The sequence below is a fragment of the Aegilops tauschii genome, chromosome 2, assembly GCF_002575655.3.
Source record: "Aegilops tauschii subsp. strangulata cultivar AL8/78 chromosome 2, Aet v6.0, whole genome shotgun sequence".
In the NCBI taxonomy this organism is placed as follows: domain Eukaryota; kingdom Viridiplantae; phylum Streptophyta; class Magnoliopsida; order Poales; family Poaceae; genus Aegilops; species Aegilops tauschii.
The window spans coordinates 267407078-267428147 of NC_053036.3; the positions used below are offsets into that span (position 1 = coordinate 267407078).

At 48.1% G+C, this 21070-nt stretch overlaps 1 protein-coding gene across 1 annotated transcript; it reads left to right on the top strand.

The window, feature by feature from the left end:
* Positions 1 to 226: 226 nt before the first annotated feature.
* LOC109763574 (AT-rich interactive domain-containing protein 6) lies at positions 227 to 7652 on the top strand. Its single transcript, XM_020322422.4, has 13 exons — positions 227 to 1280; positions 1371 to 1410; positions 4390 to 4442; positions 4600 to 4645; positions 5083 to 5175; positions 5393 to 5515; positions 5590 to 5641; positions 5713 to 5785; positions 6059 to 6125; positions 6397 to 6447; positions 6533 to 6625; positions 6709 to 6843; positions 7246 to 7652. The coding sequence occupies exons 1-12, from the start codon at positions 418 to 420 to the stop codon at positions 6811 to 6813; spliced, it is 1659 nt and encodes a 552-aa protein (XP_020178011.1). The 5' UTR covers positions 227 to 417; the 3' UTR covers positions 6814 to 6843; positions 7246 to 7652.
* Positions 7653 to 21070: the final 13418 nt, after the last annotated feature.

Consider the following 21070-nt stretch of genomic DNA (forward strand, 5'->3'; position numbering starts at 1 on the left):
GGTAACCATTCCCATGAACGCAGGTGAAGTTTCCTCTTACATCTTCTTTATCCCACTAATAATTGGCAACAGCTTATTTCATCCCTTCACATGTAGAAATGGGTATACGCAGGGAGTTCTATTTTTTTTCCTATAAAAAGAGGATAGACCGTTGGAGTTTCGGGCAAAAATATATAATACCAATTTTGTTTCACGTCAAGATCTGTGCACCGGTTCACGTCGGGACAGGATGGCGCAGATCGGTTTTGGAGTCCGAGCTCCAAGTTTAACCCAGCCACCCAAACACATCGGCCGCTTCTGTCACTCAAGTCCTCCATCTCCTCTCCTCTTCCTCACCCCAAACCCTAGCGCCCCATAGCGCGCGTCGCTACCGCCGCTCCTCCATACTGCCGTCTAGGTGCGGAATTAGAGCTGCCCATGCCCAACGGCAAGCCCGCCCCCGGCGATGGCCAGACCGAGGCCGCCGACACTGTCGATTCCGTGAAGGATTCGGCAAATCCCGAAAGCGCGGAGGCGGACGTGGAGGTGGAGGAACAGGGGGAGGACGACGCCATGGTGGATGCCGACGCCGACGCCGACGCCGTTGGTTCTACCAAGAATTCGGCGGTGCCTGAAGAAGGGGGTGCCGAGGAAGTGGGGGAGGAGCACAAGGGCGACGCCCTAGTGGATACGGCTGCCACCACCGTTGCGTCCCTTGACGATTCGGGGAAGGTTGAAGCCCAAGGTGCGGAGGTAGAGGTAGATGAGCGTTTAGGCGATGCCCTGGTGGATGTTTCTGTGGCTCATCAGGTCAAGACTGAGGCCCAGGGAAATGAGGGGGCGGAGACGGAGGGTGAGGCCCAGGGAAATGAGGTGGTGGAGACCAAGGTCGAGGCCCAGGGAGAGGAGGGGGCTGAGTTGAAGGATGACACCCAGGGAAATGAAGCTGCCGAGATGGATGTTGATAAAGCAGGAAATGGAGATGACCACACCGAGGTCAGGGTGGATGGTGACAAGGGCAGCTTGCCGAAAGAGGAAAGCGACAATGGTGGAGATAATAAGAAGGATGCCAATGGTGAGGATGAGCTAGTGTCGTCACTAGCTGGGGAGGGTGAAAACCAAAACTTGTCTGACAAGGTCTCAAACAACTCCTTCATGTTTGATTACACCCGTGGAGGCGATGACTCTGGGACGGAGGAGGAGCAGGCTGAGTTTATCAAGGAGCTTGACCGGTTCTACGCGATGAAATTAATGGAATTCAAGCCCCCAAAATTTTATGGTGAAGGATTGAATTGCCTCAAGTGAGTACCGCGGGCTTATCTTTATGTTTGTATAATAGAAAGTTATTCTGATTGCTGGATGATTTGACATTACCTTAATTTTTTTTGCAGGTTGTGGAGACAAGTAACTGGATTGGGTGGCTATGATCAGGTACTCATTCATCCCTTTGTGACATTATGCCAGGGCATCTTGTGTTTAGTTTTCTTTTTAGATCTATCCTGGTGCTTTCTGCTTTACAATATATGGTCTACAAACATGAAGCTGATAAGATCACACTTGATGCTTCCACATGTGGTTTGCTTACTTAATGAACACATTATGTTTGGAAATGTTTGTCCGCTTATAGACATAGATCATTGAAGAGTAAAATGCATCCCTACAAATATTAGAGGGTCTCAAGTTAATCCTAAAACTTTCAAAACTGCAGATTCGGGTTCTAAAACTAGTTTACTGGGAGTCTAAGCAGCCCAGATCAGCATTGACTTGTTCACATGTCATTTTTTTTGCAGAAAGGACCTTATATAGGGTAGCCTATTTGCCTTCTGACATCGAAATGCATCTTACGTGTTCCCCGCATAAGTCGGCTTAGAGGCATCAGCTTTTTGTTGTGCACCATGTGTGCGGCACGCCGTCGATGTACCTCGCCCACTTCGGCGCATCTAAAGCGCGCAACACACTGAGCCATCTATGCACCGCTACTGTGGTGCCCGCGCAAGTTATCATAGCCACGGTGCCTGCAGATTTAGCTCTACTCTGGTAGCCTCAGTCATGCTCTCAACCTATGCATCGCAGATATCACGATCACCATTTATTTTTGTGCTCGTCATGCCGGTATGTGGCCACCGAGATCAGCTTCTTACGCCCTGCACAAATGGCGCCCATCCGCTAGACCCAGAGGTGCACGTCTGCTTCTCTGGACTGGGTTGAACACCGTCTTAGGCACCACCATGTGCTCAGACCATGTCCTTGCTACTCGTGTCGCACCTGAAAACTGCACCGCCAGCCCCAGGATTTCGTGACAACCGACAGTGGCAGCTGCCTGGACCCGCTACACAGAATGTCAAGAACATTCCTCATCCAGCTCCGCCTGCTTGCCATGGAGCTGTCACTGCCAGCAATGGCCAAGGAGACACAAGTTGGTCACGAGGGTGACAGATCGTGAACCGCTCTAGACAGGCGTTTCGCGAGGCGAACTTCTGCCTTCTTCTTCCGCCGGTGAGGCTGCGGGTCCTCGACCCCTCCGCCCGTCGCTCCGGCAGCGGGAGGGGCCGGGGCCAGGGACCCCGGTGATTCCGCTCCGGCGTGTAGTTTGATTAGGCCTAGTCTTCCTTGGAGGCGTCACATCAGTGGCGGGATCGACGCCGCGTCGGAATAAGATGGTCCTGCTTTACCCCCACCTCGGTGATGCTTCAATTGGTAGCGCTGGGAGGCAGTTGGCCCCCTGTGTCTCGCTGGATTTCAGATCTGACGATGTTTGGTTGTGCTGGCCGGCGTTCATCGCTCTTCCCGACGAGGACGTTGTTTAGTACAAGGTCTGTTGCTGTTCTGGAGCATGTGATGTGGATGGTGGTTTGCGGTGGCGTCTTTCTTCTCCGATCTCAGTGGATGAAGGAGACGGTGCTGGGATCTGACGGGCTTGGGGATGATCCCCGGTCGACGAGCCACATAGTCTCGGTTCTGTCGCGTGCGGCAGACCGTTCAATCGACTCTCCTAGCAGCATGGTCTGCATTGGAGTTCTTTCAGATTTGGGAGAGATGGTTGCTATCGTCCATCTCCGGCGTTGCCATGGCGACGATGGAGTCCGATGATGCTTAAGAGATTGGATTTGCACAGGGATCTTTCTGGATCAAATTGTAAATCTTCTTATTTTCTTGGGGTCCTTGGTGCAAAGCTCCAGGACATTGTGTGTACATCCTGTAAGTTATTTGTTGAATGAACATGTGGTAATTCCTCTCAGAAAAAAAGAGGGTGACAGATCGTGAGGTGCTGTCACTCCGGCAGCTCAGTGCCCCTGGTTTGCACTAACAAATTACAGACATATATTTATAAGGGCTATTTTGCAAAAACTAGGCAATGGTCAACAACCACGTGAGCAGTTCAATTCCGATCTGGGCTACTTATGACTCCCGATGAACAACTTAAATAGAGACTTGGATCTGCGGTTTTCAAGTCTTAGGACTAACTTGACACCCCTCAAATAGTTATAGGACCTCTGATACATTTTACTCATCTTTTAATTTAACAACCTCTGTGCTTTTGTTACCTTTGTTATGCTATCATACTCATGTAATCCACTTGTCTATTCATCTGCCCAATTTGTTTGCACCCTATGCCTTTATATCAGATCCTGTTAACTGGATGCACCATACACAAAGTATGAAGCACTATGTTTTATTTAATACCTTTCTCTCCTCCATATGCTGTTTATAATCCTCGTTCAACTATTTAATTGATTATCTACTAATCTTTTCTCTATTGACAATGACTCAAGTTCTATCACCAATATAAAAAGTAAGGACAGATTCCATTCAGTTTGTTGGTAATAGAAATATGACCCAAAACCTCATGCTTACTGTCCTACCTGGCTGATGCAGCCAACAAGGCATTCCTCCCATAATCTTGCCTGGCATTATTATCATATTTTTTGTTTTCAGTAAGTGGGTTGCAAATTATATGATTTAACAAAAGCAATGACAATAATCACATCAGAAGGCAAAAGGTTAACCTTATTGAGCAAATCAGCATAAGTAATAAGGATTTATTGCAAACCCAGATTTCTATTTTTTGTAAAAACAAAACACGAGCCTGAATGATAGTTTAACCATGTGCAGAGGAAGCAATGGCACTAATCATAGTTTTTAATGATGATGAAATTCACCACGAGCATATATGCATACACAATTAGCAAACACGTGGTTGCTTAAGAGGAAAGTCAAGCTTTGCCCTTGACTTAATATCTCTTTTTCTCTCCAGAATGGGGGTAAGGTACATCTAGACTGTCTGATATTTCTTTGTTTGACTACAGAAGTATGCATGTGTTTACTTGTCATTTTGTAACTTTTGCGCGTAACTTTGCATAACCTTTATCAATGTGAGGTTGAATTCTTTCTTATGAGTTGCATTAACAGGTGACATCATGCAAACTATGGCGTCAAGTGGGAGAATCATTCAAACCTCCGAAGTATGAATTCAACCGTTTGTCTTCTGCAATAATCCCTTCCTGGCCTTCTCATTTGATGAATCTCTATTGTAATTGTGCAATGATGGAGTTGGAACGTAATTGACATGTTGTTCTTTCTGTACTCTCTCCTATCACGTAACCAACATGTTTTATGCAGGACGTGCACAACTGTTTCATGGACCTTCCGCAACTTCTATGAGAAGGTACCTCTCTATATTCCCACGGATGATCATCTCATTGCTTATAACTCCTCACTTGCTATGCTCTTGTGGTTGAATCCTGTTGTGTGCTATGAATGCCATGATAGTTGCTTGAGCAAGACCTTTTGCACTTACATAGATTAACTCGTTGAAAGTTTTACCAAGTTCCTAGCATAGAACTATGCCATAAGTCCAATCTCCAGAATTGGTAATCTTGTTCAAACTTAATGCTACATGTTATGGGGATTATGTTTTCCCTTCAGTGTCTGAATGCAAATGCAGTTTGTGTTCTCAGCAGGGAAGAAACCGAGAGTGCAATATATTTGTAAACCTCTCTTCTTGTTTTATGAAGAATGGTTGAATAATATAAGTCAGTGTTGATACCCCCCTCCTCTCCCTGTTTCCTGCGGACCTCTTTATTGTTTTTTTCTTTCTCACAGGCACTCCTTGAATACGAGAAACACAAGATTGAAACTGGCGAGTTCCATGTGGCTGCATCTACTTTAACCGAGCGAATTGCTTCTGATAGTCAGGTACAATGTTATGATCTATTATGCTAGCTATTTTATGTTCTTTGATCAAATAGAGAGGAGTCATGTGTAACTAAGTTAACAAGAAATTGTTTCAAAACAGTGAAAGTCCATTTTTGCACCTAAACTTGTGATCATTCTTTGAAGTAGTATGAGCAGGAATATCTTTTTAGATGAGCAACTTTTGGGCTTGAGAAAAGAGGTTGTAATTTTTCTACAGGTGGGTGGAAGCCTTGCATCAGGATCTGGAAGAGCTAGAAGAGAATCTGCAACTCGCGCCATGCAAGGCTGGCATTCGCAGCGCTTGCTTGGCAATGGTGAAATTGCTGATCCAGTAATTAAGGTATTTGTTGCTTGAAGTCAAAGGTCATTAGTAATCGTGTTTTGTTGTATAACTAACATCCTAATTTCTTTCAGGATAAAGCGGCTATGCCTGTCTTGAAGAAGGACAAAAATCCAAAAAGCAGTGGTAACTTTTCTGGACATCATTTGTTAGACATCTGTTTACAAGAATATATATTGACTATTGCATTCATATAGGTCTGGCCAAGAGGAAAAGGACACCAACCTTGGAAGATGAAAAGGCAACACCATACAAATCTGAGAAGCTACAGTAACTCTCCTTCTTCCCAACTCTTTATTACCATCAAATAAATCTTGCAAAGCCTTTTATTTCATTGCTGTTGAGAATCATTAAGAACTCTGCAACATTGCCACCAGCCCATAGAGTTCATTCTATTCTTTTGCATGTCATAGTTGAATTATGACCCACAAGGTCTATCCAGTCTACCAAGTAGGCTTGACATGCGAGTGCTAGATCCCTCCTATCCCCTTGGTCATGGTTTTTCATGGGTTTGATTGGGTGAAAATAATTGCTATTTGGCAGAAATGACTCGACAGTTATTGACATGGGCCCTCCTGCTGATTGGGTGAAGATAAATGTTAGGAGAACTGTGAGTATCTCATTTTATAAGTACAAAGTTATTCTTTATGTTCTTTTAGTACATTTGTACTGTTTCCCCATGGGTCTCTACTCCAATAGTTCTCAGTACATTTCTGAAACTTTTAAAGCTGTGCCAGCAAACTGCTTATTCTATTTAAAATATGTAAATCTTGGTTAGATCATGTGACTGTTGACCTATTATGTGTTTAGAACCAAGCATGGCTAACCAAAAAATCAGTAGGATCTTTTTTATATAAAAGAAAATTTATGTTTCCTTGCAGAAAGATTGCTATGAAGTCTATGCATTGGTTCCTGGCCTTCTTCGTGAAGAGGTAAATAAAATAAATCTTTCAGTGCTGCAAAAGTTGGAATGGTGAGATTGCTTACAGATTTATCTTGATACATCTTTTGTTGTAGGTACATGTTCAGTCAGATCCCGCTGGCCGCTTGATAGTTACTGGAGAGCCTGAGCAACTTGATAATCCTTGGGGTGTTACTCCATTCAAGAAGGTTTGTCAAAAATCTACATTGTATTCTGAAGATTTTTATTTTTGCACCAGATTTGTTGATACTCAAAATGGTACAATCTGCAGGTCATTAGTTTGCCCTCCCGCATCGATCCTCACCAAACCTCAGCAGTTGTCACTCTCCATGGGCAATTATTTGTTCGTGCACCGTTTGAGCAGTCAAAATCATGACATTCTACTTGACTAAGCAGAATAATACATGTATGCTTTCGTTTCCAAGAGACACACAGCAATCGCTGCACTATTTTATTCCAGAAAGTTATCGTCTCTAAGAAAGAACGGAAAATGAATTTCGAAGATGCATTATTGAGGAATGTTAGTTAACTTGTAGACACACGCGTGGATGGTCTCTTATGCGTCAGTAGCACTAGATTGTTTCACGAGTTATAAATGGCAATACTGAAATAATACTCCCTCCATCCCATAATATAAGACGTTTTTGCAAGCTATCTTATATTGTGGGACGGAGGGAGGAGTAATAATAATAATAATAATTTCTGGTCTGGTCACAGTGGACCTGTGTTCATCATTTTCATTTGCATATTGAACACAGAACACTTATCTTCCAACTGCCACACACCTTGACTTACCTTCTTCGTGCAGGTTGCCTTGCTGGTGGGATCGTAGGATGGTTGCAGGTTGCCCACCCTGATCTTTGTTCGTCTAGTTCGTTGCTGCTTCAAGGCTCTTCAGTGGTGCTGTATGTTCTGTGTATTGATTAATTCTAACTAATTAGATGGCTTAGTACTGTGCATTGCCTGTGACATTTAGCGTAAGTTCCACCCTCCAAGCTTGTAGCCTAGGTTCCTGATGCTCAAATGTTCATGGTTTATTCGTTCCCTTTTCCGTTTAGCCATCAAAGGATAATGATTTGTAGCGTTGTAGCTTTATTATTCCTAATACTTGAGTTTGTCATCATACTTCCGGACATAGATGCGGATGAAATTCTGGGTATGTCATGTAACTGTTGCTGTTATACAAAACCATTGCATTCGCTTGACTGAAAATAATGGTTCTTTAGGCCTTGTACAATTTAAGGTGCTTACAGAGGGTACACACTTAATTAGACGTCTCTACTGTAGAAATACGCATTGGTCCTTCAGAAAAACCCAGTTTATTTTTCTTTTTTTTGAGACAACCCAGTTTATTTTTCTAAACACCATCCTTAGCATTGTACGAGGCCCGGGTGCTGCTTGGACTCGCCGTGGGCTGGGCCGGGGACACGGTGCTGCAGGCTGACGTGTGGAGCTTCGACCGGTGGCTGACTGCTACAGGCCGAGGACACGGTGCTGCAGGCTGACGTGTGGTGCTTCGACCGGTGGCAGCGATGCTGTGACGGGAATCAGGATGCAAGTGGCGTTAGCGACGGGATGCATGGTACAGGCGAGCCGGCGACGGCGATGCTGCAAGCTCGTAACCCCGAAGTTGTTGCAACGTATGCGTTACGTATCCATATTATTTAAAATTGCCTGACAGTATTAAAAGCGGAAAAAAGATTAAGAAAAATGATGCATTGGCATGGGTCACTCTGGTAGTTATATAAAAAAATGGTCATTTTAGTATAAATAACAACAAAATGGTGCCCCTCACAAAAATCAGGCCGTTGTAAAAGAATACGACAATTAATATGGATCGAAGCAAGTGGCGACTGCAATCATCACACAACAATAACTGGCATCCTGCTCAGCATGGGGAACCGGGTCCTTTAACATACAGAAGGAAAGTCACGGTACTACAGTGCTAGTCTATTGTAAATGAAAAAAGAAAGTTAAGGAAAGTCACGGCATCATCAATTTGTTTGTATATAATTACTATAAATGTACTCCTTCCGTTCCTAAATATGTCTTTTAAGAGATTTTAAATCGACTACCATATACGGATGTATATAGACATATTTTAAAGTGTAGATTCACTCATTTTGCTCCGTATATAGTCATTTGTTGAAATCTCTAAAAAGAGCTATATTTAGGAACGGAGGGAGTACAAAGTAGATCATCAATTTGTAAATTAATTTAAGTCGTTTTAGTCATAATCATATGGATCGAAAAAAGGGATGTTAGGACAATGTAGCTTCTCTAACTTTCCTTCTCAATATTAGAGGATCCACTTCTGAATTATGGTGGCATCATCACATCACTGCCTCACTAGATAAAAGTAACTGAAGCCACCATTTAATTCCACCTTCATCCAACGGAAGCAGTAGTATACTTCCCAAGTTTAGCAGCTTTTATAGGGTAGGCTGGTCCGGTTAAAGTCAGCATGGTGCGGTCTTCCTCATTGGCTGCTTCTGCACTTTTGTCAGGGAAGAACCAGCCTCTTCTCCAGGATACCATCTACACCTCTAAAAGCAAGTATAATAAGGTGATGTAAGCTGGCTGTAAGGATTTAAATATTGTATTATTGCTGAGGTGAAAGAGAGAGAAGAGGAGAGAGAAGGGATGCGGGCTGCAGACTTACAGCCGATTGTAGCACGAGCTCCAAGAAGCTTTGTGAGAGTGGAAGGTGGGCCATATGTTGACAAAGGAGTATTTTCTTATAGCCAACTATTATACGTGTTAGCTATTGCACTGGTTATAAGTGACATGACAACATGTTATAGCCAGCAGTTGGCTATATTATTAACCATGCTCTAAGCTACACTTTTTGCCATGCTAAACCATCTGAAAATACATGGCATGCTGGGGCAGCGGTCAAATCCTTCCTCAATGACTACTTCTGCACTTTTGTCAGGCAAGAACTAGCCTCTTCTCCAGGATACCATCTACACCTCTAAGCTACACTTTTTTGCCATGCTAAACCATCTGAACCTACATGGCATGCTGGGGCATCTGCCCAATCTGGAGCATTGGGCATGCCCTAATGCTATGGGAGTTGATGACGCATGGACAGAGGCACAAGTATTCACAGAGGCCCAGTCTTGTGTGTGTTTTTTTTCTTCTGAAAAAGTCCACCTATCATTCAATAATCAATATCTCTATCTATACCAATATAAAAAGACTCAAAGGTGCAGATCCAATAAATCCCGACTATCAAAAAATGGCAATCCAATGACCTATATTACTCCAAAGGTGAGTGCTAAACATGTTTAGCGTTCGATTCGTATCATACCAAATACCAACGTGTATCATACCAAATACCAACGTCTACGCTAGCCACATAATTAATGTGTCATTGATATCCTACCTAATATCAATGTGCAATTAATTTTCTTCATAATATCAACTTGCATTGCACATATTTACTAAAAGTAGTACAAAGATCCCAATAGTAAAAATTACAACTAGGTTCACGGACCACCTAGCGATGACTAGAAGTACTCGAACGAGCTGAAGGCACGCCGCCATCATCCCCCCTCCCGCACAAGAGGCAGTCAAACCTTGTTGTAGTTGATAGTTGGGAAGTCGTCATGCTAAAGCTCGAAGGACCAGCGCACCAGTCCAGCATCCAGAAGAACGTAAATCGGAAAGACTATACATGCAAACACACGAACGATCACGATATCCAAATCCAACCGGATAGGTTGGAGACCAACGCCGACCTGAGCCAGGTGGATCCGATGGAAACACACCTCCATGCACCCCCCCCGTCGTAGCTAGGCACACCGCCAAAATGGGGATAGGATGGAGTGGACATTATTTGGACAATGGGACACCTCCACCGCCCAGATAAAAACACCAATCCCGTGAGCCGTCGTCTCAGCTATGGTCAAAAGCGTCAGAATAACTCGGCAAACCAAAGTACGGGGAGAACTCCAAACTACAACTACTCTACCGCTAGATCTAGGGCAACTGCATTCCCTTAGTGCCGAAGAGGCCAACTGAGGAGAAGGGAGGAGGTCAATGAAGAAATGAGGGGAGGTTCTCACGGAGGGAGCAAATGTGATATGGTATTACAAACTGTTAGGACATCTCCAATGTGTGCATCAAAACGGACACACGTCCCTTGACAACGGATAGGAGCCAGGCATCCAACCCTTTGCACCAAATGTCCGCCTACATTTCAAACGGATAATTCCTGAACGAGCGAAATTCATGTAAATCAGACGAAATTTAAGCATGTTTCATATGTATTACATGCAAACCAGATACTATTTAACAAGTTCAACTATTTTTTAAAGTAAACTAAACTATGCGAGGTACCAGACGATGACCTCGTAGGCATGGCTCCGAGGCCGTCATTACCTTCATCGTTGTCCATGTCTTTGTCGTCGTTCTAGTGGCATACAACCTCCCACGGGCAGCGGCAGCCCTGATTGGTCGCCGTTGCGTGCTCGCGGCGAAACCCTTCCGCTTCTCACAGATGATCGCCTGTGTCCGACTCGCGGTGACGGGCGGGCGTGGACTCTGACCCATGACACCCACCCTTGCCCTTGCTCTTGACGATGAGGGCAATGACGGTGCACTCAGAATCGGCCAGCCCGATCTTGTAGAGTTGGTCGCCGATCCGGTGCCTGCGGCATGATGACGTCTACGTAGTGGTCCTAGACCGATCCTCCACCCAGGACAATGCGAGGTCCTGATCGAATGATGAGTGTATTTTTTACATACATTTCCACAATTGTTCGAACAGGATAATCCCAAATATTCCAAGGAAATTACTTTGAACTTTTTAGTAATTTATATCAATATCAATATGAAGAGAGCGAGTTGTGGAGATCCAACAAACCTCGCCCGTTCAATCGCAACTATGGAATGGTCTTTGGCGCTGTGGTCTTTAGTGTTAAACATGTTTAGTACTAATCACATCAAGTACCCTTCAATACTTTATATCATGCCTAAGAGTGAAATGCATAGTAGGTCCTTGAATTACTTCAGGGGTGTGACTTAGGTCCTCAAACTATGAAAATCATCATCCAGGTCCTCGTAGTACAATAAGTGTGTAATGCTAGGCAAAATATAGGTCCTCAGACTACTTTAGTATTGAACTGATTTTGGACCTGGATGACACATTTATTGCACTCCGAGGACCTGGATGATGATTTTCATAGTTCGGGGACCTACGCGAGACCCCTGAAAAAATTCAGGGACCTAGAATGCACTTCATGTAGGGGAACGTAGCATGCAATTTCAAAAATTTCCGACAATCACACAAGATCTATCTAAGAGATGCATAGCAATGAGAGGGGGAGAGTGTGTCCACGTACGCTCATAGACCGAAAGCGGAAGCGTTAGCTTAACACGGTTGATGTAGTCGAACGTCTTCGCGATCCAACCGATCAAGCACCGAACGTACGACACCTCCGAGTTCTGCACACGCTCAGCTCGATGACGTCCCTCGAACTCTTGATCCAGCAAAGTGTCGAGGGAGAGTTTCGTCAGCACGACAGCGTGGTGACTGTGATGGTGATGTAATCCGCGCAGAGCTTCGCCTAAGCACTACGACAATATGACTGGAGAAGTAAACTATGGAGGGGGGCGCCGCACACGGCTAAGAGAACAATTGATGTGCTTTGGGGGTGCCCCCTTGCCCCCGTATATAAAGGAGGAGAGGGAGGAGGCCGGCCCTAGGGGCGCGCCAAGTGGGGGGGGGGACCAACTTGGACTCGTAGTCCTAGTCGCCCCCTTCTTTCGGAGGGGGAAACGGGGAATGAGAGGGAGAGGAAGAAGGAAAGGGGGGCCGCCCCCCTCCCCTTGTCCAATTCAGACTGCCCATGGGAGGGGGGGCGCCACCCCTTGTGGGCTACCCTCTCTCTCCCCTATGGCCCATGTAGGCCCATTACTTTCCCCCGGGGGTTCCCGTAACCCCTTGGTACTCCGATAAATATCCGAAACACTCCGAAACTATTCCGGTATCCGAATACTATCGTCCAATATATCAATCTTTACCTCTCGACCATTTCGAGACTCCTCGTCATGTCCTTGATCTCATCCGGGACTAAACAATCTTCAGTCACCAAAACACATAACTCATAATACAAATCGTCATCGAACGTTAAGCGTGCGGACCCTACGGGTTCGAGAACTATGTAGACATGACCGAGACACATCTTCGATCAATAACCAACAACGGAACCTGGATGGTCATATTGGTTCCTACATATTCTACGAAGATCTTTATCGGTCAAACCGTAATGACAACATACGTCATTCCCTTTGTCATGGGTATGCTACTTGCCCGAGATTCGATCGTCGGTATCTTCATACCTAGTTCAATCTCGTTACCGGCAAGTCTCTTTACTCATTCCGTAATGCATCATCCCGCAACTAAGTCATTAGTCACATTGCTTGCAAGGCTTATTATGATGTGCATTACCGAGAGGGCCCAGAGATACCTCTCCGATACTCGGAGTGACAAATCCTAATCTCGATCCATGCCAACCCAACAAACACCTTCGGAGATACCTGTAGAGCATCTTTATAATCATCCAGTTACGTGTGACGTCTGATAGCACACAAGGCATTCCTCCAGTATCCGGGAGTTGCATAATCTCATAGTCAAATGAATATGTATATGACATGAAGAAAGCTATGGCAATAAAACTGAACGATCATTATGCTAAGCTAACGGATGGGTCTTGTCCATCACATCATTCTCCTAATGATGTGATCCCGTTCATCAAATGACAACACATGTCTATGGTTAGGAAACTTAACCATCTTTGATTAACGAGCTAGTCTAGTAGAGGCTTACTAGGGACACGATGTTTTGTCTATGTATCCACACATGTATCAAGTTTCTGGTTAATACAATTCTAGCATGAATAATAAACATTTATCATGATATAAGGAAATATGAAATAACAACTTTATTATTGCCTCTAGGGCATATTTCCTTCAGTCTCCCACTTGCACCAGAGTCAATAATCTAGTTCACATCGCCATGTGATTTAACACCAACAGTTCACATCACCATGTGATTAACACCCGTAGTTCTCATCGCCATGTGACCAACACCCAAAGGGTTTACTAGAGTCAATAATCTAGTTCACATTGCCATGTGATTAACACCCAAAAAGTACTAAGGTGTGATCATGTTTTGCTTGTGAGAGAAGTTTAGTCAACGGGTCTGCCACATTCAGATCCGTATGTATTTTGCAAATTTCTATGTCTACAATGCTCTGCATGGAGCTACTCTAGCTAATTGCTCCCACTTTCAATATGTATCCAGATTGAGACTCAGAGTCATCCAGATCGGTGTTAAAGCTTGCATCGACGTAACTCTTTATGATGAACTCTTTATCACCTCGATAACCGAGAAATATTTCCTTAGTCCTTTAAGGATAATTTTGACCGCTGTCCAGTGATCTACTCCTGGATCACTATTGTACCCCTTTGCCAAACTCATGGCAAGGTACACAATAGGTCTGGTATACAACATGGCATACTTTATAGAACCTATGGTTGAGGCATAGGGAATGACTTTCATTCTTTCTCTATCTTCTGCCGTGGTCGGGTTTTGAGTCTTACTCAACTTCATACCTTACAACCCAGGCAAGAACTCCTTCTTTGACTGATCCATTTTGAACTCCTTCAAAATCTTATCAAGGTATGTACTCATCAAAAGTCTTATCAAGCGTCTTGATCTATCTTTATAGATCTTGATGCCCAATATGTAAGTAGCTTCACCGAGGTCTTTCTTTGAAAAACTCCTTTCAAACACTCCTTTATGCTTTCCAGAAAATTCTACATCATTGCCGATCAACAATATGTCATTCACATATATAAGAAAGGTTGTAGTGCTCCCACTCACTTTCTTGTAAATACAGGCTTCACCGCAAGTCTGTATAAAACTATATGCTTTGATCAACTCATCAAAGCGTATATTCCAACTCTGAGATGCTTGCACCAGTCCATAGATGGATCGCTGGAGCTTGCACACTTTGTTAGCACCTTTAGGATTGAGAAAACCTTCTGGTTGCATCATATACAACTCTTCTTTAATAAATCCATTAAGGAATCCCGTTTTGACATCCATTTGCCAGATTTCATAAAATGCGGCAATTGCTAACATGATTCGGACAGACTTTAAGCATCGATGCGAGTGAGAAAATCTCATCGTAGTCAACACCTTGAACTTGTCGAAAACCTTTTGCAACAATTCGAGCTTTGTAGATAGTAACACTACTATCAGCGTCCGTCTTCCTCTTGAAGATCCATTTATTCTCAATGGCTCGCCGATCATTGGGCAAGTCAATCAAAGTCCATACTTTGTTCTCATACATGGATCCTATCTCAGATTTCATGGCCTCAAGCCATTTATCGGAATCTGGCTCATCATCGCTTCCTCATAGTTCGTAGGTTCGTCATGGTCTAGTAACATGACTTCCAGAATAGGATTACTGTCGGGGGAAACGACACCTATGGGATCACGAGGAATCCCTTTTGCTACGGTTGGCAGGCGCGGGGCTGTGGAGAGATCGGGATTGAGAGATCAACGCATGGGGATTATCCAGGTTTGGGCCGCAAGTGATGCGTAATACCCTACTCCTGCTGGTTTACGTTTATCTGGTGTTCTTGGACTAGCTACAAAGCGTGCAGGGTCCAAAAAATCCGAATCCTTCCTCAGTACACCGCGGGCCTCCTTTTATAGTCAAAAGGGGCTGCCACAGTGGCACACAGGAGGTGGAAAGTTGTACAGTAGTCGAGTCTATCTCCTGGCACCATGGGACAAACACATTTAATGCGCTGCCGATGTGCCCTTCTTGCTTTATCGGGGACGGCAAGGAAGCTCGTCCTAGCTGTCGCTGCCTCACCTGGCTTCGACGCGCGTCCGAGCTGACGAGGCGTGTAGCGCCACGCTGGCTGGCTGGCTGCTGAGTTTGTGCGGTCGCAGAGTCTTCACGAAGATCTGCATGCCACCACACAGGTGCTTGCTGAGTTGGCCTAGAGGCCGCACGTCGCCACGCAGGTGCTCGCCTAGTTGGTGGGCTGGCAGCTGCATGGGAACGACGGTGGAGTCTTGGCAGATGTGGGCCTGGTTGCGGCCCCGCGGATGTCTCCGGCAAGAGTCTTGCCGGGGCCCCGGCAAGGGTCTTGCCGGGGCCCCGGCAAGGGTCTTGCCGCGGCGTCATGGGTGCCCCCAGCAAGGGTCTTGCCGGGGGGGGGGGGTCTCGTGGGTACCCTCGGCAAGGATCTTGCCGAGGATCTCCGTCTTCCGATTCTCATCTAATCTTGCATGTTCTTGGTCTTCACAAAGATCCGCATGCCACCACGGAGGCGTTTCCCGAGCTTTGGTTCCAATGTGGTTGAGGCCGTCGGAACTCTCAGGCTCAAGGGTGGCAGCCCTGCTGGCGTTTGGCAAGTTGCCCCGGCAAGGTTCTTGTCGGGGCTGTGGAGGCCGCCCCGGCAAGGGCCTTGCCGGGGGAGTTCACCTCGCCCTTCTGCTCTTCGTGTTCCTGGCTTGGTGTTGCTCTGGTTGTCTTGTGGCTTTGCTTCCTTCCTCTGCCCTGCTAAGTGTGGCCGCAGGCGCGGCTCCAACTGTCCGTGCACAATAAAGGGGTACAAAATAGGACCCCTCCTTTTGTGCACCGACAGGAGCCCCCGGGCCTGGGCCACACATAAGCGCGACGCATTGTTGGGCTAGGCCCAAAACGGTGCGCGGGCATGCGGGGCCGAGTTTTACCGCAGTAACTCCCTCGCCAATTGACTTCCCCACGACCCGCGTTGAATGCGCGACGTGGGGGTCATGCGTGACGTGGGGGTCATGCGTGGGGCGGTCGCTGCACTCATGCGCCATATCGTGGTAAAGAGGCGGCTCGCGCCTTCCCCATAAAAAGAGGAAAACGCAGGGGCGCGGCTCATTTACTAAGTGGACTCGAGTTGTGGCCTTCAAGGTGCCCGTGCCCCACGATCACGGGATGGAAAACAGTTGCCTCACTTGTCTCCTCAATTTCGGCTTGCTTGCCACGTGTCCCCCATGCCTCGGAGATGGTAGGCGGTGGACGCGGGGGGCACGGGCCTTAAATGACAAGGCGGGAAACCGGGTCGTCGCGGGTTGGAGCAGCGGGTCGGTCTCGATTCCCTGCGCCCCTGGTGGCCGGATTGGTTAAGTGGGGCGGCCGAGCCCCGACCCCGCCCCTTTATAAGAAGGGGAGGGGGATGGCACCCCTCAATGTTTCATCATTCATCACCTTCCACCTTGGCTCCTTCCTTCCTTCTGCTATGACGAGAGGGCGCGCCGGCACTCCGATGGCGGCGACGAGGGTCTCTGCTCGATAGCGCGCCCCTCCTTCCCAAGAGCTCGTGGCGGCGGAGCCGGCCGTGAGAGGAAGGAGGAGGGGGCGAGGCCGAGGCCGCCGTGGCGCTCGGGGAAGAGGAGGACGGGGCGGCGCACCGGCCTCGCCTCCGCCAGCGGCCCCTCCCCCAATGGAGGGCCATGTCGAAGACCAGCCCCGCGAATTCGTCATCAGGCTGCACCGGCCAGTGCGCCGTCGTCTTCGTCTCCCTACTCCATTCGCTCGGGAGATGGAGCTCGACCCGCCACAGGCTTTGAGGCTGCATATGTGGGGCTATGGGAATGGCAGCATGCGGGTCGACGTCGACTTCCCCGCCCCTCACGTTATGTATCTTCGTCGTGGATGGAAGACCTTCGCTCGTGCCCACAGCCTGTCGGAGGGGCTCGTTCTCCATTTCAAGTTAATGGAGAACGGCCTGCTCTCCGTCAAGGTCTTTGGGCACTTGGGAACTCGCCTAAGGTGTTGCGTGGATAGCTCCTCCGATGATGAAGACTCCTCCTCAAGCGGGAGTGATGAGGAGGACAACGACAGCGATGACGAGGGCGTCAAGCGGGAGGACGCCAACTCCGACTGACCGCGCCGCCCTCCTCCCTCGGCCACGCGCCCTGCCGAGGGTCTTCCTCGTCAAGCTCTTCATCAGCGCATTCCCCGTCGCCTCCTTTTTGCCTTCACCTGGCGCACCTGGGAGGAAAGGGGCAAGAACGGGGATCACGGGGCACTTATCTTTTTTAGTTTTTAAGCCTGCGGGCACTTGTTAGATTTAAACATTGTAATCCCCTTGCTCATGTTTACATTCCATACGAACTGTACCTGTTTGGAACGTATTAATGAAAAAGGGTGCTTGCCGGGTTCTTTGTGCGTGAGCGAGGCCCATGCCAAGGAATGAATCCTTGTTATTTTTAAGATAAACATTGTCGCCCAGCAACATGCCTTGCCGTCCCCTCACTTCATTCACGACCATACTCATGCTCTCGGCGGAGGCAGGGGCGAAGTAGGGTTAGGCCCTTCGTTTGCTTCCTTGTCACCACAACTACAACCAAGTTCCGGCCCAGGGAATAGTTCTTGGGCACAGGAAAGGGGGAGCACGGTGGCCCAGGAATAAACGAGGCTTCATACGTCCCAATTCCATACGGAAATGCATAATAGGGGATAAAGGACTTATCTGAATCTGCAGCCCCTGGCAACCTTGGCTTGCCGTGGTCGGGTGCTTGAATCTGCAGCCCCCGGCAATGGCTTGTCGGGGTCGGGGACATCGATCCGTCTCCCTGCCCTTAAATGGCTTAGCAGAAACACGTGTGTAGCCTGCGAACCAAAGAAAAGACTGGAAAGGACGGAAAGACACACACCCGACCTCTATGCTAGGGGTTAGTTGCCGCCGGGCACTATCAACCCTACCAAAGAGAGACTTAACCTAGCATGCATGCTAAAACTTAGGGCGCCAGCGCTTCATTTATTTATGCTCAGGGTCTGCGTTTGGCTCTGTACAAAGGGTTACATGCCTTGTCGGCAAGGCTTGTACAAAAGGTGGTTTGCCGGGAGGCCCGGCAACCGCGCCTCATGGGTAAAACTTACGAAGATGTTCGATGTTCCAGGAGTTGCTCACTGTGATACCATCTTCGGTCTCCAGGCGAACTGTGCCAGGCTTGGTGACTCTTATTACCCGATAAGGGCCTTCCCACTTCGGCGTCAACTTGTTGGAATTCTTGGCCGACTGAACGCGCCGAAGAACAAGGTCACCTTCCTCAAGACTTCGGGCATGAACCTTGCGGCTATGGCAGCGGCGCAAGGCTTGCTGGTAGCGTGCAGCTCGCACAGCCGCCCGAAGATGATCTTCCTCAAGGAGCGTCGCGTCATCTTGCCGCAACTGCTCTTGCTCAAGCTCGTCATAAGCGAGCACTCGAGGTGACCCGTATGTGAGTTCCGTGGGGAGAACCGCTTCTGCCCCGTATACCAGGGCAAAGGGTCTCTGGCCGGTGGCTTGATTTGGCATCGTTCTGATCGACCAAAGAACCGTCGGCAACTCATCAATCCAGCGCCTTCCACACTTGTGCAGCCTGTCAAAAATCTTTGTCCTCAGGCCTCGTAGTACTTCAGCATTTGCCCTCTCCGCCTGGCCGTTGCTCCGTGGGTGTGCCACTGAAGCGAAACAGACCTTGCTGCCGAGGTCCTGGATGTATTGCATGAAGGTGCGGCTTGTGAACTGTGTGCCGTTGTCGGTGATGACCCTGTTCGGTACACCAAAACGGCAAACTAGCCCCTTGAAGAACTTGACGGCTGACTCTGTTGTCACCTTCCTCACTGCCTCCACTTCGGGCCACTTTGTGAACTTGTCGGTTGCGATGTACAAGTACTCAAAGCCCCCAACAGCACAGGGGAAGGGGCCCAGTATGTCGAGCCCCCAGACCGAAAATGGCCAGGAGAGAGGGATTGTTTGAAGGGCTTGAGCTGGTTGATGAAGCTTCTTCGAATGGATCTGACACGCTTCACACTTGGTTACTAGCGCAGCTGCATCCTGGGGGCTGTGGGCCAGAAGAAACCTTGCCGGAATGCCTTGCCGGCAAGGGCCCTTGACCCTATGTGGGAGCCACACATACCCCCATGTATCTCTGCCAACAGCTCTAGTCCGTCCTCTTGAGGAATGCACTTCAGCCTGACTCCGTTTGGCCTCCTTCTGTACAGGGTATCATCCACAAACTGGTACATGTTGGACCGACGGGCTACTTTCTCTGCTTCTTCCTGCTGCTCGGGGAGCTCTCCTGTTTGGAGGAAATGGATGGTGGGCTGCGCCCATGCCGGAGCCTGGGGCTCGACGGAAAGGACCAAAGGCACATCTTCGGCCGCAGGGGCAGCTGCCTCTACGGTCAGGGCCTTGGGCCCCGTCGGAGGTAGTTGCCCCTCGGCAAGCTTGGGGTACCCGGCAACCTCCTTGCCGGCGGTTCCTGGGAGCTCGGCAGGAAGGTACTTGCCGGGCTTGTCTTCCTTCGCTTGTTCTTCCTTGCTGATGGCTCTACGGATGGTTGTATTAACTGAAGTACAAAGGTACCTGGTTCCACAGGCAACTTGAGGGCAGCGTGTTTCGATAGGTCAGCGGCAATGCTGTTCTCTGCTCGGGGAACATGTTCTGCCTGTAGGCTGTCGAAACGTTCTTCCAACTTCCTCACTTCATTCACGCAGGCCTCCATCAACGGGTTTTGGTAATCTTTGTTAACTTGCTTGACGACGAGCTGCGAATCACCTCTGATGATGAGCTTCTTGATTCCGAGGTTTGCCGCGATCCTGAGACCGGCAAGCAACCCCTCGTATTCCGCCGTATTGTTCATTGATTTTTCCTGGGGGAAGTGCATTTGGATTACGTACTTGAGGTGCTCTCCGGTGGGTGCGACGAGTAGCACGCCAGCACCAGCACCTTGGAGTGAGAAAGCTCCATCAAAGTACATAATCCACTCACTGCTCGTCTCCTTGCCGGGAAGGGTGGTCTCTTGAATCTCCTCGTCGGGCGTTGCGGTCCACTCTGCTATGAACTCTGCGAAAGCTCGGCTCTTGATCGTTGAAGTACTTTCAAACCTGAGGCCAAAGCTCGACAGCTCCAATGCCCACTCCACAATCCTCCCTGTCGCATCTGGGTTGTGCAAAATCCGTTGCAAAGGGAGGCGGGTGACGACGGTGATCTCGTGCGCTTGGAAATAGTGGCACAGCTTTCTCGAGGCCATGAGAAGGCCGGAAAGCAGCTTCAGCATTCCAGAATATCTTGACCTAGCCCCCTGCAAGAGGGAACTGACAAAATACACTGGGTGCTGCACCATCTTCTTCTTCTGTCCCACTTCGCCCATCCGCTCAGGCTCTGCCTCGCCGGGTCTGGGCCTTGCCGGGGGTCCTGGTTTGCCGGCGTCAGGCTCTGCCGGGGAAGACCCCGGCCCGCCATCCGACGGCTCTGCTGCAACTGCTGCTTCTCCCTCAAGTTCCCTCTGCGCCACCAGCGTAGCACTGGCCACTTGATTCGTTGCTGCTAAGCACAGCAGCAACGGCTCCTGTGGTTTAGGCGTGACTAGTATTGGCGTGGAGGAGAGGTACCTCTTCAAATCTTGTAGTGCTGCCTCTGCCTCCGGAGTCCATTTTACTGGACCCGCCTTTTTCAAAACTTTGAAAAAGGGGAGGGCGCGCTCATAATATTTGGAGATGAACCTACTCAGGGTAGCAACGCAGCCGGCGAGCCTACGGACGTCTTTCACCCGTTTCGGCGCCTCAATCTGCTCG

What these genes read in the sequence shown, in the direction of transcription:
- LOC109763574 (XM_020322422.4), top strand. Translation starts at nt 418, where the DNA reads ATGCCCAACGGCAAGCCCGCCCCCGGCGATGGCCAGACCGAGGCCGCC. An exon ending in GATTGGGTGGCTATGATCAG is followed by an intron (nt 1,411 to 4,389) that starts GTACTCATTCAT and finishes TTGCATTAACAG; the next exon opens with GTGACATCATGCAAACTATG. An exon ending in TTGCTGATCCAGTAATTAAG is followed by an intron (nt 5,516 to 5,589) that starts GTATTTGTTGCT and finishes AATTTCTTTCAG; the next exon opens with GATAAAGCGGCTATGCCTGT.